Genomic DNA, 25,942 nt, shown 5'->3' with positions numbered 1-25,942 from the left:
GATCTTGCCCCTTTCCTTTGCCCGGGCTGCGTCTCCCGGCGCGGGTGTGCACGGAGGGCGGAACCCCGGCGTCGGGCTGGCCGGGACCCCGGCAAGGGGCCGCGGCGGGGTGCGCGCCGTCCTATTGTGTGGGCTTACGCGCCGGCTTGTGCAGTGTTGTGTGTGCGCGGGCGGGGCTTTGTGTGCAGTCCGGCTCCAGGGAGCCCGGCAGCTGCCCAGATTGGGCGTAGCTGGACTGTGAGAGAGAGAGAGAGAGTGAGAGAGAGAGAGAGAGAGAGAGAGACTCTGTGTGTGTGTGTGTGTGTGTGTGTGTGTGTGTGTGTGGTGTAGGGAAAAGGAGGGAGGGGAGAGGAAAGAAAGCTTCCCGATCCCATCATCCCAGACGCGGGGTGCTCGGTGCTGCGCTAGCCTCCCCAAGGGCCTCTTTGGGGGTCTCTTGTGTGCACCCCCGTGCCTCGGTTTCCCTATCGGGACAGCGCGTGGGGCGGCTGGTATCGCCGCTTCCTTCCGTTCCTCCCTGGGACTGTTTGGTTTGGGCAAAGAGAGATGAAGCAGGGCCAGACCTGGGAATTATTAATTTTTCCCACTGATAATGGGAGCGGAACATTTATTGAAATCGTCCGATCACCCCCGCCTCGCCTGGCGGGTGTGGTGCCCTAGTGGAGGACCCAGGCTTCATCTGCAGATCCTTTGAAACGGGCACCTCTGTAGCGTTTGCATCCGAAGGCCCCCAGGAACAGCATGCTCTTCCCAGGAACTTTTCTGCTGATGTGGGCACACTCCAATTCCAGCTCGGAGCCCTTCCTCTGCCCCTGTCCGCCGGCCACAGCTGTCAGCTGCCCCTCCCACTCCTAGGGTCGGCACGCCCTTGGCCCCCTGATGTTTATTTCTGGGCAGCTGATGTCCAGAAAAGTGGGTGACAGGGCTCAGCGAACTTTCTTCAGCAGCAGCTGGCTTGCCTGACGTTGGTGCCATTCGCATGTCTAATTAATGCTTGATTTCCCCAAATGCTTCCAGCTACTGACTGTGGAGGTGCCTTTGGTGGTGAATTCGTTGGGGGAAGTTGAAGCTCACTTAATTCTAAGCTTCCCCCTCCCTGCCAGGTGTGCCCTTGGAAAGAGATGTCGAAGTCCCTGGTCCTGGACATCCTCGGAATCCGCTGGGTAGCTGTCCCTCATTCTTAGACCTATGACATCATCCCCACTCAGCGGAGACTCCCATTAGATGTCTGTGGGTTTGCTGTGGCTTCCAGTTAAGTGTGGAATGCTGGTGGCTCCTGTGGATTTTTAACCAGGTCTGGGTCACAGTTCCCTGTTTCTCCTGAATTCTTGGGCTACCCCAGGGAGAGAGTTTCAAGGGGGCGTTGGCAGTCACTGGTGGGCATGAATAATTATTTGGAGGCTATTAGAACAGGCAGATTTTCAGGACATCTCGGACACAAAGACCTGCCTAGATTCGTGCTCTCAATCTGCACAGCTGTGGTGAGTCCCCTGGTAACACCCAAGTAGGACAGTTCTCCTCAGAGAGCTGTTTGTGGCTCATTAGAAACTGTTATTTACTGCATCCCCCAGTCGGTACTGGGTTGCTTTGGTTGAGTCTTCATCCCTGTAAAAATAGCTGTAAAGTTAATTTTGTTTTTCTCTGGTCAGCACTGGTTATTTAATATGTGTGTACACATATAAAATAAGACTGAAATAAATAAAATAGTCCTAGTGGGGAGGGAGGGATGGGGGGGGGTTGTCACAGAATTTCTATCTGTCCCACGTGGTGGTTTTCTGTTATCTGTGGTCACTGAGCTTGTATGGCTTTGACTCTCCTTTACAGTTAGTTGCTGCTTTAGAAACCTCTAGGCAGGTTGGGGTGTACGCCTTTTTCCTCTCACATTAAGTATCATCCTTTTAGCAGGGATCCCACTTTGATCTGAAGTGTTATCAGACATGGGGCTGGTCAGTGTTTCTGAAGCCTGTGTGGTTTAGTTTGGGGGTCATAGTGGGTGGGGACTCTACCCTTCCACCCCACATCCTGCACGTCATCCAAGAGGTAACACCACAAGAAAGACTGTAAAAGCCAGTGCTTCAATTCTGTCTCTTCCTCATAGTTCATGAAGAAACCTGGGGTCAGAGTGGAGCCCTAATCTGAGTTCTTGGTCTCTGTAGGGTTGGGCACTACATTTCAAGAGCAATCTGGAGGCATTTGTTATTCAGGAACCTTCTCAGACACCTTTGTGTATGTGTGTGTGTGTGTGTGTGTGTGTGTGTGTGTGTGTGTGTGCTCGCTTTGTTTTTATTGTCTGTGTTAGGGAAGTAAAGCATTCATTTTAACCTTTATTATTTTTTAATGTATCCTGTGAGAGAGACTCAGCCTGTCTGAGTTTTTTCCCCCGTGGTGGCCTCGGTGGCTTTAAGTGCATGGATGGTGAAGCGTTTCTAACGGTGGCCAGGCCCTGCGGGGGTCCGAAGGCTCACCTCCTTCCTGGCTGACCTTTCTCAGACTCCTCACATTCTCCATCTGTCAGGGAAAAGGCTTGATTTCCCCCTTGGGTATCCCAGGAGTGTGGGTGTTAACTTTTTCTCCTGGAAGGATCTGCTTAGCGGTGTGAGTGGGTGGGTTTTATTATTATTATTATTATTATTATTTTAAAGAACTGAGTGGCTTCGTACAGCCCAGGCCAGTCCATGAGGCCATATGCACCAAGTACAAATAAACACACTTTGTTTTGTTGCTTTTCATCTTCAAAGAGGTGGACGGAGGCTCCCTCCTGGGGTGTGAGGTGTGTTTTCCTGACGGCCCACTTGGGCCTTTCACCTTGTGGTGAGTGAGGGAGAGACTGGGATGCGAGCCAGCAGGAGAAGGGAGGACAGACTGGCTCTAGGTTTAGATGCCTCTTTGTCGCAGTCACCAGGGGTCTTGGAAAGCGAACTTGTAAAGCAGTTTAGAGAATTTGGGATTAGGATGCTGTCTAATAAAATAATCTATGAAAGTCGTGGCCCTTCCAGCCTGGCCTCTTTTCATGGGCAAGGAGAGGAGGGGTACCCAGTATATGTGTGAGATGCTTTGCTCGCCATTGAAACACACGATCCTGTTGAATTTTTCCAACCATGTTGTGTGGCGGGAAGTCATTTTGGGGTCCCAGAGAGCTCACCCCATGCCCCGGGTGCCAGATTGTAACTCAGGTTTCTCTTGGCCTCCAGTCTGGGCTCCCCCATTTCCAGCTACCCTTCCATGTCCTTCCCCTTGCGTGCTTCTGTGAATGAACAATCCACGAGTTTGTTTCCACAAAGAGACCCCCTTCCCAGATCTGTTCATTTCATGGTGACCGCAGCAGGTATTCATGGTAAATACATCAAATCAGTCTCAGGCCTCGAGTAAATCTGGGACTTTCACAATAGCACCTGGATTTTTGCCCGGAGAGAGAGATACCCCAGGCTGTGGTGCTCTCCTTGACCTGCCTTGTAGTGACACCCAGGTTCCTTTTCATTCATTAAGCTCTCTATTCACATGTCCTCTTTTCTTGCATGTTTATTGTATTTTACAATTAAAAACTAAAAGATGTGATGTGCTGAGGGCAACTCTGAGTGAAGGCACCGGTGTTTGCTACGAGGTAGCCCCCGGGGCACATCTCTTTTTGCCTGTGGCGTTGTTTGTGCTCTTTTCCTCTTTCTTTTTCTCTGGAATAGTTTGGAAATGCAAGGGCCAGTCTAACTGTGCAGCTGTTTTTGCCTCCGCCTCTCCCTGACAGCTGGGGAGGGTTTTAAGATGGCCGATTTGTGTGTGTGTGTGTGTGTGTGTGTGTGTGTGTGTGTCTTTGTTTCATTGTTTCATTGTTGTGAAAGAATCTACTCTCCTGGCTCCTGAGAAGCGCCCTTCAGAGTGTTTGCTGGGAGAGCAGCCAGGTACTCCCAGGACCCAGCACTAGCCTCTCGCATCATCTGCTTGATGCCTCCTGTTGCTTCCAGGATAAGTGTACTTTAGTGACATGGTAACTGCCTGGTCAGAGGGATGACAAATATTTATTTCAGGTAGGATAGTTAGGGTTTCTGGAGCTGCTACAGGGCTGGGGATAGTCTAGGGAAGTGTGTCAGCCTCGGGGAGTTTGACATTGGGGCTGGAGAGTTCTTTGTTGGGGGAGGTGGGGCTGTCCTGTGCATTTTAGGAGCCTTAGCAGCATCACTGGTCCTAGATGCCAGTAGCAGCCTCCTCCTACTTGCCTCCCCCAGGTGTGACAACCAACAGCATCTTGAGCTGTTACCAGTTGTCACCAGTTGAGAGCCCCTGGCTTGGTGTGAGTGCCCTCCTCCACCATATATCTTGAGAATTTTTTTTTTTTTTTTAACCAAGGCCTGAGCCGTGTGGAAGGTCCCAGGCCGGGGATCAAATCCATGCCGCAGCAGTGACAGTGCCAGATCCTTAACTGGCTGTGCCACCAGGGAACTCACCTCTTGAGCTTTCTTACTGCTCATCCTGAAAGTGTCTTTGAGAGGTTTCTGCTTTCTGTTCCTGCAGCCCCGCAAGTTCGCAAGTTTGGTGTGAAAGAAGGTTCTTAGGTAGAAATGCCCTCAGCATTGACCTTTCCCTGTGCTTCCCCCTTGTGACGTTGTGAAAGCCAGTGAAGTTAGAGATGGTAGATGTAGATCCCTTGAGAGAGGGAGACAGGTTGAGAAAGCAGGTAAAAGGCAGGTGACACCGAAAGCCACCTGGTTCCCTGAGTAACTTTTGAACTTGGGAGGCTCAGGGGTCCTGCCAGCTGGAGGAGAAGCTGTCTGAAAGTTTGCCTTGGGAGTTGGGTGTCGAAATCTTAACCCTGGAAGTCCCCCTGCCTCCTCCCCACAGAGCAGTCTTTGTTCCCCTTGGTTCCCCTTCCCATCAAAGGCTTTTAGAACCCGAGTCCTTTCTGCGGGTGGCGGGGCACGGGGGGTGGGGTGGGGGGGGAATCTTCTGTAGTGGCCGCAAGTTGGCTCTAGAGAAATTTTCATCTTCTCCTTTCTTCTCTGAAGTCTTTTGCAAGTTAGGCTCTGCTGGGCTTTGGATCCCTTGGATTCCTTTAAGAACCTTTGCCTTCCAGCTGTGCTTGTCCTTTGTTCGGTGGCCAGCTTTCCTTGAGTTTTTTTACTTCCTCTTCTCTTCAGCCCAGTGACGTACGTTGTCTGCCGTCTTCTTTTGTGTGTGAATTTGCGGGGAAAAAAAGGCGGTACCAGGAGAGGGGCTCGGGGTGCAAGGGGAGAAGGACTCCTTATCCAACATCATGAGCTGCCCTCTTCCTAGCCTGAGGCTCAGGGAGGCGCCCTAGTTTCCCAGGCCTGTGAATATTCGTCCTTTTTGTCTCCGGGTCACTTGACTCTTCTCAAGCTCTACTTGGCTCTTCCCCAGTGCGGCGCCGCCTCTGCCATGCACTGTGCTATACTCTGGGGAAGCCGAGCTGTGCAGAACTTGTTCTTGGCCCCTAAATGATCCCGTGATGGAAATGGCATGGTTTACCTCTGCCCTGAGCTGGGCAGGGCGGAGTCCCTTCTCCGCAAGTGGGGTTTGGGTGTGTTCCCGAATGTGAACTATACTGACGGAGCTGTGATCCTTCCTCATGGGAACAGAGCTGCATGGGTGTCACAAGGCCTCTTTGGCAGACATGCATACCTTGTCATTGGGATTTTATTTTATTTTTTTTGTCTTTTTGCCATTTCTTGGGCCGCTCCCGCAGCATATGGAGGTTCCCAAGCTAGGGGTCGAATCGGAGCTGTCGCCGCCGGCCTACACCAGAGCCACAGCAACGTGGGATCCGAGCCGTGTCTGCAACCTACACCACAGCTCACGGCAACACCGGATCCTTAACCCACTAATCAAGGCCAGGGATCGAACCCGCAACCTCATGGTTCCTAGTTGGATTCGTTAACCACTGAGCCGCGATGGGAACTCCGTCACTGGGAATATTTAATGCATGGGTAATTGTTTGTAAATTTTTTTTCTTTTTATACAATTTTTAAAGGTTGCTTTCCATTTATAGTTCTTACAAGATATTGGTTCTATTCCCTGTGTTGTGCAACACATCCTTGAGCCTGTCTTACACCCAGTAGTTTGTCCCTCCCACTCCCCGATCCCTATATTGCCCTTCCTCCACTGGTAACTACTAGTTTGTTCCCTATATCTGTGAATCAGCTTCTTTTATGTTATATTCACTGGTTTCTTGTGTTTTTTGATTCCACATGTAAGTGATATCCTACAGGATTCATTTTTCTCACCTGTCTTATCTGACTAAGCACAGTGCCCTCCAAGCTGATGAGTTGTTTTTGATCAGGTTGCAGAGGTGATGACACATGTCCTTGCTTGCTTACTTCTTGAGCTTTAGCTGTCCAGGTAAAATGGGGTACAGCTGTTGATACTCTTTTTTTATTTCTTTTTTGGGCTGCACCTGCAGCATATGGGAATTCCCAGGCTAGGGGCAAATCTGAGCTGCCGCTGCTGCTGCTACATCACAGCCACTGCAAGCTGGAAAGGAGCTGAGTCTGCAACCTACACCACAGCTCACGGCAGCGCTGGATCCTTAACCCACTGAGCAAGGCTAGGGATCAAACCTGCATCCTCATGGATACTGGCAGAGTTCATAACCTGCTGAGCCGCAGTGGGAGCTCCTAGTTGTTGATGTTCTAAGGTTTTTGGAGCTCTAGGCTTCTGAGATTCTCACAAGACTTTCTTACATGGCTTTAGACAATAACCTTTATCTTATCATACTACCTATAGACACATATATGTACCTATTATATATGTGTGTATATGTACATATCTTGGTGTATGTATATGTACATGTTTTAATATGTGTGTATATATATCCTACCTCTTTAGTCTCTAATCTTACTAGATTGTAAACTCCTTAGGGGCTAGGATCATACGTTAAACGTATATGTCATATTTCTTATTTCTTTTGTGGGGTCTTGGAGCATAATGATAGCTACCACTCGTTACTCTGTCTGGCAGAGTGCCAGGACAAAACATGTATCCTTTTGTTGTAATCTTCCTGAATTGAAAACATCGCAAAGTAATATGTGCAAAAATAAAAAAATAATATATGCAAAAATAGTATATACAAATTTTAAGCGTCATAGAAGTCATTACAATAAAACAGTCAAGTCTTTCCTTCATCCTCCATTTGCATTTCTCTCCTCTGTTTAAAGTTACTTCTCACTGTGTATCTGGTATAGATCAACTTCGCCTTAATTCAGATTTATACACACGCATACATGTGCGCCCATGGAGTTCAGTGAGCTCATACTTATCTATATTTGTAGTTTGTTGACTTTTTTTCTTTTTTTTTTTTTTTTGTCTTTTTGCTATTTCTTGGGCCGCTCCCGCGGCATATGGAGGTTCCCAGGCTAGGGGTCGAATCGGAGCTGTAGCCACTGGCCTGCGCCAGAGCCACAGCAACACGGGATCCGAGCCGCGTCTGCAACCTACACCACAGCTCACGGCAACGCCGGATCGTTAACCCACTGAGCAAGGGCAGGGACGGAACCCGCAACCTCATGGTTCCTAGTCGGATTCGTTAACCACTACGCTACCATGGGAACTCCTGACTTGTTTTCTTTACTCAATAAAACTGTATTTTGTCAGTTCTGCTTTGAGCTACTGGTGTTTAGACATTCCAGTTATTACGAAGCGTTTGGCATTTTTGCTTCTCTTCACTTGTATTTCTCCATTCGTGAATGGCACTCCTTTGTCTCTATCACAGAAACAAAATATGATAGGGTTTTGGCTACTATTGGGTATCTTCCTCCCTTAAGTCCTTTAAGGTGCTTGGCTCATGCTTTGAAAGAATGTGGAATTGTAGTTGTTCTCCAAGGATAGATATTTGCTTCACTATTTTCAAATTTATGCTGTTTCCTTGCCTTTTTGTATACACAGTGCTTTTCAATGCACAATTTTAATGTCTTTTTTTTTTTTTTTTGGCCACCCTTGGCACATGGAGTTCCTGGGCCAGGGATCAGATCCTAGCGACAGTTGTAACCTATGCCACAACTGTGGCAATGCCGGATCCTTAACCCACTGTGCTGGGTGGGGGATAGAACCTATGTCCCATTGCTCCAGAGACACTGCCAATCCTGTTGTAGTACCACAGCAGGAACTCCTAGTGTCATATTTTAAAAGACATCCTAGATAGCAGGTAAATTCAATGTCTGTATTACCAACAATGCACAGAACTGGCTGGAAGTGATGACACATCATGACCCAACAGCGGTTATGACCAAGTTCACCCAGGCAGTTGCAGTGACCAAGAGTTCACAGCTTCTGCTCACTCTATACTCTCATAAGATGCTGTTGGCTGTTGGGCACATCTTGCTTTCAGTGATGTTACAATATTAAAGATGAATTAGGCACATCCTGATTTTGGAGATGTTACAGTACCAATGGTATGTGTTTTCTTGGCCATCTTTCTTACAGTTCATATATAACTACCCATTGTTTTAAAAACAGCTTTCAGAACATCTGGTATATGTTTGCATCATAATTTATTTCATGCTTCCTCTGCCAGTGAATCTTATTTCATTTTCACAGCAATTTATTTAGTAGGTAGTATGTTCTGCCATTTTATAGATGGGGAAACAGAAGGCTAAGGAATTTTCCAACCCACAACCAGTAAGAGGTAGTTTCAGAACTGGCCATGTAGATCTGCACAACTTAAACCTGTGCTCTTGACCACTGGCTCTACTCCTTTGGCCTTGAGTAGACACTCAAGTTCATGTGCGCTGGAGGAAGAAAGGGCACTCCCCAGCTTGTGCTAGAGAATTCCATCACTGGGTATTGAGGTCAGTGTTGACGCCATGCTTATTATGTTAGATAGAATGATCTGTTGGAGAGCCATTGGTTGGGAGTGTGTATCTCAAGTTGATTTTATTCAAGTGGCCTGTCCTTGGCAGATTGAAACTGACATTCTGTCATTCCCCCTGCGGAGGACTTGTTATTGGAGGCATTTAAATTGGCCTTTGTAGAGGCTGCTTTATTAAAAGAAACAATAACAACAATAAACAAGTTATCTCAGCACCGTGGGGCTTGCCTTTGAATGTATTCATGATGGGGGACTTTTTTCCCCCTTGGATGGAAATATTTTGTTGGAATACCAACCCCAGAGCAATTTCTTTTTGGTCAGTACTTCCCTCAAGAGTGCCGGGTGCCAAAGAGAAGGGCCCACTGTTTATAAAGTCTAGAAATAGAATTTTTAAGATGCAAATATAGTGCTGATTATAATGCCTCCTATAAAAAGAAAAATTTAAGTGTGTTTTTCTGACTTTCTCACTCTGCCTTAAGCTTGTATGGTTCACAACGGGGAGAACATTTTCCGAACTAGTCCTTGATATTATTTATGGTGGACGGTGAAATGTTTATGTTTAGAAGGAATTTGTCCCATCTTGTTACTTCCAACCAAGGGGCTCTTGTGGGCCGAGGTCCTGTCTTGTGAGGAAGTAACGCTCCAGGTCGGAAGAGCGCTAATCCCTGCGGGGGAGACCAGCACGGATGGGCCTCAGGATTCCACACCCTCTCCCCCAAGCTCTCTCCTGAAAACTCTCTCCCTTTTCACTGAATCATTGTGATACCTGGAGACTGTAATTTGGGTGAATTTGCAGGCACTCAAGTCTGACGGTGATTTCTGACAGGCAGCCGGGTGCAGTTTGGAGACGAGAGTTGTCTCTGGCCTGGAGGGAGGCCAGCCAGCAAGCTGACTCTGGAACCAGCCTTCCAAACCTGGGTGCTGGAGGGGCAGGGCGGGTATGAATACCTTGATTGAGAACACTTGCAGCCAGTGTGGGACACTCATGTGTCTGTTGGCAGAGAGAAATGAAAACATAAGGGGTGTGTGATTTTATTGCATGAAAAATCCCTTCTCGTTATTCTAAGGCCCTGTGAGGTTAGCTTTGGGGGTATCACCAGTGTGCTGTCTTTGATGGCCTTACTGGAACATTTTCCTTCAGCTTTTGCCTTGAATCAGGGCACTGTTCTCCAGGAATCATTAAACTAATTGGACGTGGCTGAGAAATGAGCCCTCGTCACACTTGTGGCTCCACAGTCAGCTGAAAAAAAAAAAAAAAAAAAAGCCTCTCCATTGGTTTGGAAAGTTCTAAATTTAACTTGTTTTTCATTATAAAAATAAGAGGAGTTTGGGGACGATGGAGGACGATGAAAGAGTGATTAGCCACAGAGGGTGTTTCATCAGAAAAAAATGTCATCAGAAAAAAGTCCAAAACTGTAAAAAACCCAAAAAACCCCCAAAAACAAAAACCTGTTGATGCTAAGAGTTAAGAGTAACCGGAACAGAACTGAATGAAGGGTTTCAAAAGCAGATTTTATAAACGTTTATTTAAAAGTGTGGTAGGAGGGAGCCCACCTGGGCCTGGTAGCAGGACTGGAAAGAGTGATGCTAATTACTGTAAAAGAGATAACACTGGAAAGAATGACTTGCATCAGGAATATTCCGTATTAATGAAATTTGAACTAACCTGGTAAGTGTTACAGAGAGACGGTAAAGGTTGGTGGCACAGTGATGCAGTAGGGGAGATTTAGTATGCCCAAAGTTTATTTATGCTGCCCATGTAGGTGATAATGACAATCCAAGAAAAGCTAACAGATGTTGAAAATGTAATAAGGATGCTCTATTACCAGAGGAATTGGGGTGGATCAGAAGTTGGAATATATATATTCAGGGAAAGGACCACTGCCCCCCATTGAGGGGCAAGCTCAGGATCTTTGGAAAGTAACCAGAGAATGTAACTCAGCAGTACTCCTGAGCAGGAAAGATAAGTCTCCCATTCCTGTGTGATTAAAGTGCGGTGAGGCAGGATGGGGTCTGCCGTGTTTTTTGATGCCCATCTTATTTGTTGTTGTACTCCTCCAGCAGCTGAGTCAGGGCTTGGCTTAGTGTCAGCTACACAGTAGGATTTCCTATAAGATGCCTGGAAGGCCTGGAGGTGGTCACTAAAGATAAGTGGCTGACTTGGAAGGAGTGAAGCAGTTGGGAGAAGAAGGACATTTGGAAGTGCCTTCTGGGGACACATTGTTTCTCTTTTCGGTTTTAGAAGACTCTCATTCAGCTTCAGACTCTCGTTCAGCTTCAAAGACCTGCAGAGATCTTTACCAGAGAAACCCCGTGGTTTCAAAAACATGACAAAGAGAAAGAGGCCTTTGAGAGGGAAATAGTTTATAGCGGTTTTAAAATCAGATGATAAATTAGGCAGGATTCTAGCATGTAGCATATAACAAGGGCTTCTGACAGGTGAATGAAAATTGCTGTGTAGCTTAATTCCATTCAGACGGAGTTGGCATAGTTTACTTAATGGTACAAGAAGTAACTGGGAAGAAAAAGTGAAAACAGTTCTATCTTATAAAAAATATCAGTGTGAAAAATGTTAAATACTAAGAAGCTTAAGGTTATCTTCTGGCCTAATTTAAAAGCAAATAAAAGTTTGCTACGGAAACCGCACAAATGATTCAAGGAAGGAAATGCATCACTTGTATAATCTTCGAGGGAAGTGGAGGGTGATAGAAGTACATCAATTATAAGACAAATGTATAACAAAGTGTCACTAATTCTTGTGGGAAAAACATCAGCCATCTATTCATATAGGAAGCATAAGAGATATAAATAGAATGAAAAGTTAGGGAAATAAAATCCTGTGTGCAAGGGCTATTTCGTGGCATCAGGCAAGTAATTGCAGAGCATGAAGCATTAAGGTAGATAAACAGCGTTACTGCAAATGGCAAAAGTTTCATCAAACGCGAGTGTCTGATAATCCCACGTAAAAAGACACCAAGTGTTAGGAAGATAATTAAAGGGTGCTGAAGTTTCTTTGAGTATAGAATTAACGAGTGCTTGCCAAATTTTAGAAGGTTAAAATATTTAGAGAGTACATCCTTTTAATGTTTCAAAGAAAAGGTCCGTGAGAATAGAGAACAGCAAATCTGACCTGACCTGATGACTCGGTGATAAGTGTCTGCGGTGGGGGTAGTGGGTGGGACCAGCTGCTTCCTTGGGACACCCCTAGGGGCCTTTCCTCCACACACCTGCTCCCTGGGCTTGTAGAAGTGTTTGCTTGTGGAAGCTTTGGGGATACAGTCCTCCGTGCTAATGAGATGAGAAGGTTGATGAAGCTTCCAGTTGGGTTTAGTCTGACACCACAAGCTGCCCAGGGGAAGTGTCTGCGGGAGGGAATTTGCAAGAGCAGTTGAAGGGCTGCCATATGGATAGAAAAGGAGGCTTTGCAAAAGTGATCGAGGAGAAAAGTATGTTTTTGCCTTTCTCAATTAGTAAGCATGGATATCATTTAAATCATTAGGGAACATTTTCCTGGTCGAGTATAGTGTATTTTCTCCTTTAAGATGATAGTATTATCGTGGGATTATGGTGTAGAGCTTTGCTGCTCAAAATGGGGTCTCCAGGCCGACAGCATCAGTATCACCTGAATCAGCACCTGCATTTTAACAAGATCCTCAGGTGATTTGGGCTCATGCTAAAGTGTGAACTGCACGGTTGAGGTGCCTAAGAAAACAGGCTTTCGAGGCAGCCAGCCTAGGTTCATATTCCAGCCCTCTGTCTCAGCTTTGGCCAGGTTTCTTCAGCTTTTCCCAACCTACTGTGTCTTCACCTGTAAATAGGGAAAGGGTGGTCCTTACCATGTAGAGATATTTTAAGTCAGATAATGCCTGTAAAACACTTAGCTTTTATTATTGCTCACTAATATTCTTTAACATTTGGTAACATATGGGAGTTCCCATTGTGGCTCAGTGGGTTAAGAGCCCAACATAGTGTCTGTGAGGATGCGGGTTTGATCTTTGGCCTTGTGGTTGATGGCTAAGGATCTGGTATTGCCACAAGCTACAGTAGAGGTCTCAGATGCGGCTGGGATCCAACGTTGCTGTGGCTATGGTGTAGGCCAGCAGCTGCAGCTCTCACTCAACCTCTGGCCTGGGAACTTCCCCATGCTGCAGGTACAGCTGTGAAAAATAGAAAAAAAAAAAAAAGTAACATGTAATAATTGATTTTTAAATAATCATTCAGGTTTATTGTATAAATTTGGACAAAAATTCAGAAAAGCATAACTTAGAGTTCTATCAACTGAAGACTATTAACACATTGGTTTATTTTCTTTGATTTTTTTAACACAGTTTTGATTATTTGGGGAATATAATTTCATCTCCTGCTTTTCTCACTTGTGAATATAGCATGGGCATTTTTCTTTGTTAATCTGATGTGGGAGAAGAAATGGACTGATATCACAGAATGTCTGGGTTTATTCTTTGATGTCAGCTATAAACATTCTCTAAACTATCCAAGTCAGTGGCATGCGCTTTCACAGCTTGTTTCTTTGTCTCTGCCTAGGGGATGCTGTTACCTGCCCCTTCTGATTTTATCTGGTTGTTGTTAAGGATCCTTTGAGAATCATGTATGTGACAATGGCTGGTAATAGAAAAAATTCTGTTCACATCTGTGAGTGGGTGGTTTTGCTATGTAGGAAAAGCCTAGAAACATAATTACCCATTGACACCACAATTCCCCCTCTAGGACTTTATCCCACTGAAATAGTTTGGGATGTGAACAGAGATTCAGCTGTGAGGGTGTGAGAGCCAGCATTGTTTTTAATGGTAACACCAAAAGCTCATGCTTGCTAGGATGGCTGAGTCATCACATCAGTATGTCAACATACTATGCTGACAGTAAGAAGGACACTCATCTATATGATACCCACTCGCCACAGTGGCTACTTGAAGTAGTTAAGGAGTTCCTGTGTGGCTCAGTGATAACGAATCCTGCTAGAATCCATGAGGATTCGGGTTTGATCCTAACCTCCCTTAGTGGGCTAAGAATTTGGCATTGCCGTGAGCTGTGGTGTAGGTTGCAGATGAGGCTTGGATCCTGCATTGCTGTGGCTGTGGTGTAGGCTGGCAGCTATCTCTGATTCAACCCCTAGCTGGGAACTTTCATATGCTGCAAGTGTGGCCCAGTTAAAATAGTTAAGATTGAATAAAAAATTAAACTCTTCCATCACACCAGGCATATTTCAGGTGCTCTGTAGCCCCATGTGCCTAGTGGCTACCTCACTGGGCAGCTCAAATGCAAAACATTTCCGTCATCGCAGAAAGTCCTCCTGGATAGTGCAGCTCCAGAAGAGTAATTCCTTTACATGGAATGAAAATTCTTAAGAAACAGAATGATTCAGATTTGTAGTATGTGTGTGTTATAAGTTGCCCTTGGTGTGTGGAGCACAAACTTGGCTTTTCATTTTTCTAAATTTGGTCCAGTCTGGCCCTGATTGACCTCAGTCATCTGAAGCTAGGATGGGGTGTTAAGTCTTTGCTGAATTCTGTAGGTCTTCTCAGGACCCCTGGGTGCCTGATCTGGTCATTGGCATTACTGTTGCTTTGTGTTTTAAACCCTGTTGCCTAGCCATTTTTTTTTTTTTTTGAAAATTTCCCATTTTGTTTAGTTTTCATGTTTATTAAGTCTTCTGTGTTTAAAAATTATGAAGTCTAAGAACATGTTTTATGACCATAAATGTTCATGATTATTTTAATAAAATAGCATGGTGACACAGGTTAATTCACTTAATCTTTTCATCCATTATAATATTACAGTGAGAGAATTTAATATTCTTTGTATTCTTTTTTTTAAAGATTGTAATCAATTGTTATTGCCCCAATACGTTTTTTTTCTACTGTACAGCACGGTGACCCAGTCACACACACATGTATACATTCTTTTTGCTCTCATTATCATGCTCCATTATAAATGACTAGACATAGTTCCCAGTGTTATACAGCAGGCTCTCATTGCCTATCCATTCCAAAGGCATATCCATTCCAAAGGCAATAGTCTGCATCTCTTAACCCCAAGCTCCCAATCCACCTCACTCCCTCCCCCTCCCCCTTGGCAACCACAAGTCTATTCTCCAAGTCCATGATTTTCTTTTCCGTGGAAAAGTTCATTTGTGCCATATATTGGATTCCAGATATAAGTGATATATGGTGCTTGTCTTTCTGACTTCACTCAAGATGAGAATCTCTAGTTCCATCCATGTTGCTGCAAATGGCATTCTTTTGTTCTTTCTTTTTGTTTGAGTAGTATTCCATTGTGTATACATACCACATCTTCCTAATCCAATCGTCTGTCAATGGACATTTTTTTTGCCTCGCTCATGGCATGCAGAAGTTCCTGGGCCAGGGATTAAACCTGCACCACCGAAGTGACCATGCAAGATTCTTTTTTTTTTTTTTTGTCTTTTTGCCATTTTCTTGGGCCACTCCTGCAGCATATGGAGGTTCCCAGGCTAGGGGTAGAATTGGAGCTGTAGCTACCGGCCTACACCAGAGCCACAGCAACTTGGGATCAAAGCAGCGTCTGCAACCTACACCACAGCTCACAGCAATGTCGGATCCTTGACCCACTGAGCAAGGCCAGGGATCGAACCCGCAACCTCATGGTTCCTAGTCAGATTCGTTAACCACTGAGCCATGACGGGAACTCCTAAAGTCTTTTTTTTTTTTTTTTTTTTTTTTTCATGCAAGATTCTTAACTGCTGGCTACTGGGGAATTCCAATCCTGTGGCCTAGGTTTGGACCTTCTTGTCTGCCAGACACATCAATCCTCCCCTTCCTATAAATTAACTCTGCCTTACACTTTACAGTAATGATTTACAAGAGTTGCATGGAGAGTAAATCGCTGTGCCCCACCCGCCCCCATTCAAATTGGTGGGAAATGTTACCTGTGCAGAGCAACAAGGCTGAGACCACACTACTTTAGTAACCAGTAAAATTCCTCTTGATTTGTGTGCCGTGCTTTAGTCTGGTTTGCAGACCCTGCTGGGTTCTGAGGAAGAGGGCTCTGTAGTGGGGGACCCTCTATCCCCCCACTTCCAGCAGCATCGGGCCTCTTTAGGAACAATCTCCCTGCCTGGTGAGTGGGGTGAACTGATGCACATCATCCTTGCCCCGACTTCCTTGGCTGATGATATGGGTCCCCAAGTGATCCCTGTTTCTTGTTGGATTTTTAGCAAATGAATCTGGCCAGCGTGAGTGAGATGGGTGTCCCAACTCGTCCTTTTCCTGTGGCTCAGTGCAGTCTTATGTATATAGTGTGTATCCTTGCTTGCTGTCTGGTCTTACTGTTGACTTAAGCTTTGCCTGTGTTTGTACAGTTTTTCAGAGAAAGCTTCCTATTCACCCTTCCGAACTCTACTAGTGTATTTTCTGGAAAGCTCTCCTCTCATATTCAACTCCCAACACAGAATAAATCTCCATTCTTTTTTAAAAAAAGTTTTGATGTATGTCTATATTGTGAAATGATTAGCACAATAAATTTAGTTACCCATCACTTCACATATTACAAATTCTTTCTTTTGTTGAGAACTTTTAAGATGTACTGTCTTAGCATCTTTCAAATCTGCAATGTAGTATTGCTAACTACAGTCACATGCTATACATCACATTCCCAGGACTGCAAGTTTATACCTTTTGACCAAGGTCACCCATTTCTCCACACCCCCCCGAACCCCACACCTGCCTCTAGCAAACACCAATCTCTTTTGTTTTTATGAGTTCAGGTGTTTTAAAGATTCCACACATAGGTGAGATCATGCAGTGTTTATCTTTCTCTATCTGATATATTTCACTTAGCATAATACCCTCAGGTCCATCCGTGTTGTTCCATGTGGTTGGACCACCTCCTTTTTTATGGCTGAATAATATTCCATAATCTTACTTCTTGAGGGCTGCCTCTTCCTTGCCTTTGTTCATGTTGAACTTCATACCTGGCATTCCCATTAATTTACGCTTGTTCCCTATACTTGAGTGGTACTTAAACCTAGATGATTATAAGAGTAGCCTGGTATTTCAAAATACATATGTTAATTTTTTTAAACTCTGGAATCTCTCAAACATCATCAAAGAACCAAAAGCAGTGTAGCAAACACTAGTGTATCTATCACACGGACCTATCCGCTTTGTAACATTTGCCATTTTAATTCAGATTTCTTAAAGAAAAGTATATTACAGATACTATCAAGGACTGTCCTCATCTCATCACCTTCTCTTCTGCCCAGAGGTCACCACTGTCCTCAAGCTGGCCTTTAGCCTTTCTGTCTGTGTTTTAATTTTTTCCCACATTAGCTTGTGTCTCTCTCTAGTGCATAATATTTTAAAGTGTACAGAAGTGCTGTCATTCTTGGTGTACTTTTGCAACTTTTTACATGTATTCTTATAATTTTGAGGTCCATCCCTGTTGCCACCTATAGATGTATTTTAACTGCTGTAGGGTATCCCATTGTATGAATACATTGAAGTTTGTTCACTCATCTCTTAGGAAGGCGTTTAGGTTGCGACCATGACTAGCCACAGTGAAAAACCTTGTGCACAAAAGCAGGACTTTCTAACATTCTCGAAGTAGAATTGCTGGATCAAAGTGTTTGCACATTCTCCGTCTAACCAGCTATTACCAAAATGGACCCATTTATGCTCCCATTAGTGGTTTATGAGAGCACCTGTTTCCCCACATTTCTTCTGATATTTAGAATTGAGTTCTTAATTACTTTCCCCAAGGGCACCAGTTGGTAACTTGCTGAGGTTTCAGTGTCCTTTCTCTTGATTACTAGTGAGGGGAGTGTGGTAGGCTGTGGCCCTCCCCACCTGGTACTCCCCCCTTCCAGGGCCCCCTGGTGGAGGTAGCTGGGAACCTGGAGCACATCTCGCACAGGGGTGGCGGAGAGGTGGTTGCTCCATTGTTGGCGTGGCACAAACTTCCAGGTCTGAACTCCTGGCCTTAGGGCTGGGTTAAGAAGGTCTTAATTCTGCTGGAGAGCAGAATGTTTGCTTTCTACATGGATTCTGGGAGCCCCCACCGCTCAGCCTCTAGAAAGCAGGTCTGTGCTCCTCTGTCCTGGGTGTTTTCCTCTGTGAGGGCTGCTGAGACCACTGAACTAAGGGTGCACCATGCTTTCTGGACCCCACTTCTGATGGAGATGCGGGGGAGTGATGGCTCAGAAGGCAGGCTCTTGAAGCTAATGGTCTAGGTTCTGACTCTGGCTGTGTGATGTCAGGCTGGTTCCAAAGCCTCTCTGTGCCTCAGTGGGCTCTTTCCCTGTAAAAGGGAAATAACGCCAACCTCATAGCATTCTTGGGAGGAGTGGACGAGATCGTGCATGCACGGTACTCAATCCCAGGGCCTGGCATCTCAGAAGCATCACCACGTGATCACTAATCCATGCTCTGAGGCTGGGTGTGAGGGCTGGGGGTGTCATTTATACCTGAACCCCCAGTGCTTCCCCCAGTGCTGGTACTGAAGTGGGTGCTGAGTCAACCTTGGTTGAATGAATGTATGCGTTTTCACTTATGTACGTTTGTATGTATGGCAGGCCACGTTAAGGCTATTGAGTTTTATCCTAGGAGCAACAGGAATTATTTTTGACCACAGACAACTTTGATTCTGGCGGTGGCCTTAAAACAGAAATGAGGACTCTTGGTCTACCTGATATTTTCATTCCTGAAATTTCTGGTCACCAACCATGAACTTGAGATCAGGTTTTTCTGAATCATTTGTACACTGATTTTGAAAAATTTATTCTTCCCATTTCTCCTCTCCCTGAGATGTTTTTCTCTTGTCTTCTTGGTCTTTCTGCAACACATTCAAACAGGTTTCTTTTCCCCCCTTTGGTGGCTCTGAAATACCCAAGTACTTGGAGTTTGCCCTTGAGCTTGCCTGCAAGTTCTAGGGGTACTTTCTTCATGACCTAGGAGATAGTGAAGGGTCAGTGCTAAGTTAGATTCTGGAAGGAAAGTCCTGAGACGTGGATATATGATAGGTCTGCTGCAAGTTTAAATGGCTCATCTCGGGCTGTTTGGCCCCAACAGAATCCTTTTTTCCGTCCTACATTTTGTATTGAAGAGAGTGTACACGCTCTGTGGGGCATCATGCAGACGAAGTGACTGCTGGTAGTTTTCCATATGTTGCTTCTGCTCTGACTTCAAGGGAATGAACTGCTTGCATTTGGGAGGTTCATTAAGTTTCCTGGGTTCTCTGGAGCACCTTCCTTTACCTGAGTTCCTAAGGTGAATGAAGGAGCCTCAAAGATTTTGAAATAGAAATGCCCTTCCCCTTAGTCCCTTGAGAGGAAGACACACACTGTTTCCTTTTCTGTTTAAAAAAGTGTTCCCTTATTTGAGAGATGGAGGGTGAGAGTGGAATGGAATGAAATTGAACTCTCTGGGGACCTGAGTTATTTGCATACCTAGGGCACCATCCAAAGGCCATTTAGTGGATCCGGAAACCAAGGGAGGCGGGGGAGCAAAACAGAGTGTAAAAGGCCGGTTTCGTAAAATAAACACATCACAATGCCACATGGAAAGGGTGACTTGAGTGATGGGAGGGAAATAATGGGGTAAAGACTAAACCAAGAGGAGACACAGCCGAACAACGCAGAGGTCAGCGTGCAAACTTATAAATGTTAATGGGATAGCAAAGTCCAGTCTGATCCTGATAGTTGACCAGAATTGTGGGGCAGAGGAAGGGCCGGGCTCCTGGCGACAATGGATTTCAATTCTATGGGATTAGAATTTCCATTACTCGGAGTTCCCGTCGTGGCGCAGTGGTTAACAAATCCAATAGGAACCATGAGGTTGTGGGTTCGATCCCTGCCCTTGCTCAGTGGGTTAAGGATCCGGCATTGCCATGAGCTGTGGTGTAGGTCACAGACTCGGCTCGGATCCTGCATTGCTGTTGCTGTGGCTCTGGCGTAGGCTGGCAGCTACAGCTCCGATTCGACCCCTAGCCTGGGAACCTCCATATGCCGCGGGAGGGGCCCAAGAAATGGCAAAAAGACAAAAAAAAAAAAAAAAGAATTTCCATTACTGTCCATTTGCATTGCCTGAGATTTTTGGGAGATATTTGTGTGTGTGTGTGTGTGTGTGTGTGTGTACATGGATACACACCCAGCCTTGTATGTATATGTGTGTTTGTACACATACAAACATTGCTAGCTTTGGTTCTAGGAAGAAATTCAGCATTGGACATAGGAGGTCATCACACTACATCTGTTTCTCTATTTGAAAACGGTTTATGGGTGATGATATCACTGGCTCCTTAGAACAATGACTTACTGTTCCCTTCCCTGTAAGGCCCCGTGGCAGGTGCGGGTGGGTGTGCAGAGCTTGCCCAGACCTTCGGTAATTGAGCGTTTAGCAGGAGAGGGAAGATGTGCGCGTGGGTCTGTGTCAGGCGCGTGTGGTCACGTGGAGAGCGTTGCAGCCAGGAGGATGGCCCGGGTTCAGAGGACCACACTTCCTCCTCCTGCTGCAATGGATAAACCGGGTGAAGGAGCTCCCTGGCATGAGCTTGGAGGTAAGGGTGGGAGTTAGGCTGGAAGTCCAGGCCGGCAGGGACAGAGTCCCAGAGGTGGGAAGGTAGGCGGTTACTTGGGGAGCCACAAAGGTTACAGTTTTGCCAGGGTCCCAGGGAGCAGTGAAGCTAGAGAGAGGGCATATCCACTACAAAGACTCCTGCTAACTGGGTTCTCAGTTAATGGCACTTCCTGTGGAAAGTGCTTTATATGCATGATTTTGTCGAATCCTCTCAAGATCCCTGTGAGATAGGGACAGTCGCCATTGAGATAGGGGCAGTCACCGTCACGGCTTGACCCAGTAGGAGACTGATGCTCAGAGAAACAAAGAAACTTGCTGGGACTTGGGCAAGAACTAGACTGTGGAGCTGGGATTCCCCAGCTCCAGGGCCCAGGCCTTGGCGGGGGTGGGGTGGGGGGTGGGGCACTGACAACCAGAGATGCCGCTGAGAGCCTGGACTTGTGCGAGCTGCATTGGAAAGCCTTTTTGCTCTGATCAAATCTGCTTGAAAAGGCTGGGGCCAGCCTTTGTACGGTGGCTCTGTTACGTCTAAGTAACGAGGCCCTGTCCTGGGCTCTCACTTGCAGGAAGGACTCTGAGTTTGGGGAACTTGGAATGAACCGTTTCCCTTGAATGGTGAGAGCAGAAGCTGGGTTTGTAAATTTGGGTTAAGCAATTGAGCTGCAGAGGAAGAGCAGGCAGCTATGTGCCACTGATAGGCGATTCCCGCACTTGAATTTATGGACCAGGACACTAATGAAAAATAAACCAAAAATCTTGGACCTCAGATGTTGGCTCACCCACTTTGATTTGATTAAATGAGAACAGTGAGCAAAAAAAATCACCTTTTATCGTATCACCACCATTTTATGATAGAAGTCAAATGTTAATACACGACAATATGAGTGATTACCATTTTATAATAGAAATCACATTTTAACACAGTAGTGTAGGACTGGCTCTCCTCAGGACAAAGGGTGGCCCTTTCGATGGGGTAAGTTGAAGTCTAAGAAGAGCAGAAGCAAATGTTCCTTCAGTTGCTAATTTCATCGCTGACCACTGGACGTTGGCGGTAGACCGCAGGAGAAGGAGAAGCTGTAGGGCAGAGGCCCGGGGCGGTGGGAGGAGGCCGGTAACCGGTGTCCAGATGTGTGGCTACTTAGAATACAGGGAGGGATTTTCTAGGGAAGGGAGCCCTGATGTCCAGAGGCACTGGGCGGGGTGGGGAGGCTCCTGTGAACTAGAGGGGTGGGACATGCCGAGGAGAGGAGGGAGGCAAGAGGAACCGAGGGGATGCTTATTTAGCACCTGCCAGAGGTGTGTTAGGAGAGTTCGATCATCACATAACCCTCATCAAAATCTTTGGGAGGCGGGGGACTGTTCTTCCATTTTACTGATGAGGAAGCTGAAGCTGCAGGTGTTTGATGGACTGAAGTCACCTCCTGACCAGGTCACAGAGTTGGGGTTCACATGCTGTTTGGAACCTTCTCCAGGACTTTTTTATTTGGAGCGACAGTCCTGACATGCTGAGGCCCTTCTGTGTGTCCCCTTGCGCTTTGTTGGTCTCGTGACCGGCTGACTGTTTCAGGCACTTAGATTGCCAAAGTTCAGCCTCAGCAGCTGGCAGCTGGCAGGTGGGACTGCATCAACGTACAGGTTTCCCAAGTGCATCCTGAGTGAGTCCTGGTCCCGGGCTCAGTGTCACGATTCTATCCACGGACCTGGGTCCTGGGATCGTGCGCCTTAGCTGAGGGTGACAGCCAGGACCCTGGTTTCTCCCCTTCTGGAAACGGAGACCCTTGACATTCCAAAACAGCCAGGATTTGAACCCCGGACCCACCTTCTAGGTCCAGGCCCCTCTCACTCACGCCCGGCATGAACCCCCCCAGAGGACACCCCTGGAAAACTCATAATGGACTCTTTGAACAGCTGCCTGAGGACGGTTTTCAGATTTTCAGCCATTTTTCTTTTTTAATGGAAGCTCTGTCTGGCTGGTTGGTTAATGGGTCCCAGGTTCTCCCAGGCCACTTACTTCCTAATTTTCAAGCATTATCCGTGGAGAAAATCCATCCTGCAGGAGCTTATGCATTAATGAGCGAGTCAAAGTCAGTCTCAAGTCCTGGGCAGCAGCTTTGATCGTGGCAATGGGTGTCCAGGTTCCACTGCAGGGGACGGGGGCCTGCTCTGCCCGTGATTTATTCATTTCTTCCTTGGCCGCCCCGCCTGCCCAGCTCTCCTGGGAAGGACTCGGCCTCCGCTCCAGGCTCGCTCTCTCTCCATCTGGCCTGTGGAGCTTCCGGGGCCTTCTGTCTGAACCTTTCTGCACAGCTGGAAGGCAGCCAGATGTTGGAAGCAGAGGTGCACACCTTGGGCAAACCCTTTTCCAGCAGCCCACTGGGCCTCTTATCCACACACCAGCCCCTCCTCCTCTTCTTCCGAGGCATGTGGGGCCCACGTGCGGGGGTGCATTTGCTTAGAGACCCACTGATAAAATATTTACAGCAGCGACTTGGCACCAGGCCCTGGTTGTTTGTTTTAAAAGTCTTACAACACATCAGCCATCAGGGTGCCGGCTTGTTGGCGTTGGGTGTCTTGCCTGCGGTTTTTGTTTTTACGAGGAGTGGAGAAGCTGGGCCTGATCTTCTGGGAAGGAGGCTGCTCTGTGGGAGAAAACCGCTCCCTTGTGAGGTTCATTGAGTGCCCTGTGTGCCCCCGCTTGGCGTCCTTCTCTCTTTAATCCTCTCTCCATCTTCTAGATGGGTCGAATTGTGTCCCTCCTTAAAGATACGTTCAGGTCCTCACCCCTGGTGCCTGTGGATGTGACCTTATTTGGAAATGGGGTCTTTGCACATGTAATTAGTTAAAGTGAAGACCTATGGGTTAGAGGGGACCCGGACTCCACAGACTGATGTCCTTAGTGGAGGGGACACACAAAAATCACGCAGAGGAAGATGGCCCCAGGAGGTCAGCAGCAGAAATTGGAGGGATGTAGGTATGGGCCAAGGAGCGCCAAAGGCTGCCGGCACCACCAGGAGCGAGGAGGAGGCCAGGAATCATCTTCCCTGGAGCCTTCGGGGAGAGCCTGGCTTGCATCTGGTGTGGCTGTGGCTTCGGGGAGAGCCTGGCTTGCATCTGGTGTGGCTGTGGCTGTGGCTTAGGCAGGCCAGCACCTGCAGCTCCAATTTGACCCCTAGCCAGACTTGTTTTGTTCTGAGCCACCCACTTTGTGGTAATTTATTAAGCAGCCCTGGGAGACAATATAGTAGGAATTAGCTAGAAGGAATTAACCCCATTTTGCAGATGTACAAACCAAGGCTCAGGCCTGTTAGACATTCTGCTCTGAGTCACTCCGCTCGCACTTGGAGGCAGAGGAACAAAGACTGTGTGGTGGTGCCACCAAGGCCAGGCTTTCCAGGTGAGGTGGTGGCTCCCTGATGCCGTTATCTAGGTCAACCTAATGGGCAGTTTGGGCTCCGAGGGAGGGCACCCAGTTGCAGCTTAGATCTGCTTTCCATCTGGATTCAGGCAGAAGTTTCTCTTGAGGCAGACTCTGGGGAATGCTTGCTGCTGCTGAGGGGACACTGGTATTTTCCATGGAGGGGATCTTAGTATGGGGGGAGATGTCATTTGTTTTTTGCGACATGACATGTATGTTCTGGGAGGCTCATTCTCCAGAGAGGTCAGACAGCTCGCCCCGGATCTGTCAGGAGTTGGAAAAAAGACGAGAAATAACAGAAGGTGCCGTCCATCCTAATCCCTCTAATCTTGTCTATTTCCAGCTGTGCTCTTAGCTCCGTCTGGGCTGGCCACCTCCTTGTTCTCAGCTGGGCGGGAGAGAGGTAGGCAGGAGCCCTTCGTGGGAAAGATAGTCCCCTCAGGGCGTTGGGGCACCGGTGAAGGTTTTTTTTAAGGGGAGCATCATGACCTGTTGGATGTTGTTTTGGGCTAAAAAATGTCCCCCCGCCCCAAATTCATATACTGAAATCCTAACCCCTATACCTGAGGATGGGTACCTTTAAGGACAGAGATAGGGCCTTTAAAGAAGTGCTTAAGGAATTCCCATTGTGGCTCAGTAGGTTAAGAATCCGACACAGCCTCCATGAGGTCTTGGGTTTGATTCCTGAGCCCACATAGTGGGTTAAGGATCCGAGGTTGCCATTGGCTGTGGTGTAGGTCGCAGATGAGGCTTGCATCTGGTGTGGCTGTGGCTGTGGCTTAGGGAGGCCAGCACCTGCAGCTCCAATTTGACCCCTAGCCTGGGAACTTCCATATGCCGCAGGTGCAGTCCTAAAAAGGAAAAAACAAAAATAAAAAGAGGCAGTTAAGGCAAAGGTGGGCCCTAATCCCGTCTGACTGGGGTCCTTAGGAGAAGAGGAAATTTGGACATGCAGACAGACCGGGGATGCAGAGGAAAGGCTGTGTGAGGACACAGCGAGGTGGGGGCCCTCTGCAAGCCACGAAGAGAGGCCTCAGGAGAAACCAGCCCTGTCCACACCATGATCTTGGACTTCTAGCCTCCAGATCTGTGAGAAAATACATTTCTCTCGTTGAGGCCATTCAGTCGGCAGTGTTTTGTTCTGGAGCCCGGGCAGGCTGATGCAGACATTTAAGATGAGTGTAGCAGTGGCAGGGAGTGTGGGAGAGGGGTGGTGTCAGGGGCGCTCGGAGTGGCTGGAGCTTGTAGGGAAGAGACACCGGTGGCCTGGACAAGGGTGGTGACCTTGGAGGCGGAGAAAGGTAGGTTACCGGACTGTGTAGAGGTAGAATCCATGGAGGCTTGTCATCAGCTACCAGGAGGGGCCCGAGTGAGGCAGGGAGTCCAGGAGGACTCTGGGTTTCTGTCTGGATGGGCGGTGGCTCTGTTCTCGGGGTCCAGGGGCCCCTCAAAGAGCCAGAGGTGTGGGGGGTCAGGGGTCTGGGTTGTCTCTGAGAAGTCATTTTGAGGTTGTATCTGGGGCTCAGAGGAAAGGTCTGGGCAGTGTTGGAGATGTGGAAGTGCCAGCATCTAGAGGGCAGCTAAGTCCTGGGTGCCAGCGAGGTCGCACCTGAGCAGAGGCGCTGCACCTCGTGAAGCACAGAACTCTGAGGATGCCAGCTCTCTGGGAGGACGCCGCCCAAGGAGATCCAGAGGGGAACAGCCTGCGTGCTGTGCTGAGAAATGGAGCGTTTCAAGACCCCAGCTGGGGTGGAGACAGAGACCAGGGGTCTTTAGTGTGGCCAGGTGGGGAGATTGGGATGGGGGGGAGTCTTAAAAGAGGATGAGCAGAGAACCAGAGGAACCATGGTAGCTTAGACATTTTCATCATTGTTTGTCTTTAAATGGGTAATATCTATAATGGTTTGAATTTTAAAGAAAATACAGTGAAAAAGTAGTTCCCCCCCTCACCCCGGCTGCCTCACTGTGCAGTTTCCAGATGCCAGTTAGACCAGTTCTCAGGTCCAGAGGAAAGCAGCCCTCAGATTCTTGTGTGTTCTTCCAGAGGTAGCTGTTTATGGCTCCATAACATATATAATGTATGATATATAGACAGAGGTTTATAGATGGTTGTCTGTATATAATACCTGTCTCTAACTGTATATATATTAT

At 47.1% G+C, this 25,942-nt stretch overlaps 1 protein-coding gene across 8 annotated transcripts in view; it reads left to right on the top strand.

The window, feature by feature from the left end:
* LDLRAD3 (low density lipoprotein receptor class A domain containing 3) overlaps positions 1-25,942 on the top strand; it is a 279,936-nt gene that overhangs the window by 16,615 nt on the left and 237,379 nt on the right. Inside the window, exon 1 of one of the 8 annotated variants that reach the window (XM_021083189.1) lies at positions 67-1,294. The exons of 4 other annotated variants lie outside the window; for them this stretch is intronic. Coding sequence is in view for 2 of the 4 variants with exons in the window: in XM_021083184.1 (XP_020938843.1) it covers positions 20,107-20,356 (250 nt within the window). In the remaining 2 variants the exon portion in view is untranslated. 3 more of the 8 variants (XM_021083191.1, XM_021083184.1, XM_021083183.1) reach the window with 3 other exon arrangements.

This window comes from Sus scrofa, chromosome 2, assembly GCF_000003025.6.
Source record: "Sus scrofa isolate TJ Tabasco breed Duroc chromosome 2, Sscrofa11.1, whole genome shotgun sequence".
In the NCBI taxonomy this organism is placed as follows: domain Eukaryota; kingdom Metazoa; phylum Chordata; class Mammalia; order Artiodactyla; family Suidae; genus Sus; species Sus scrofa.
The sequence above is the reverse complement of the archived record's forward strand: the minus strand, read 5'-3'. Positions and strand labels throughout refer to the sequence as shown.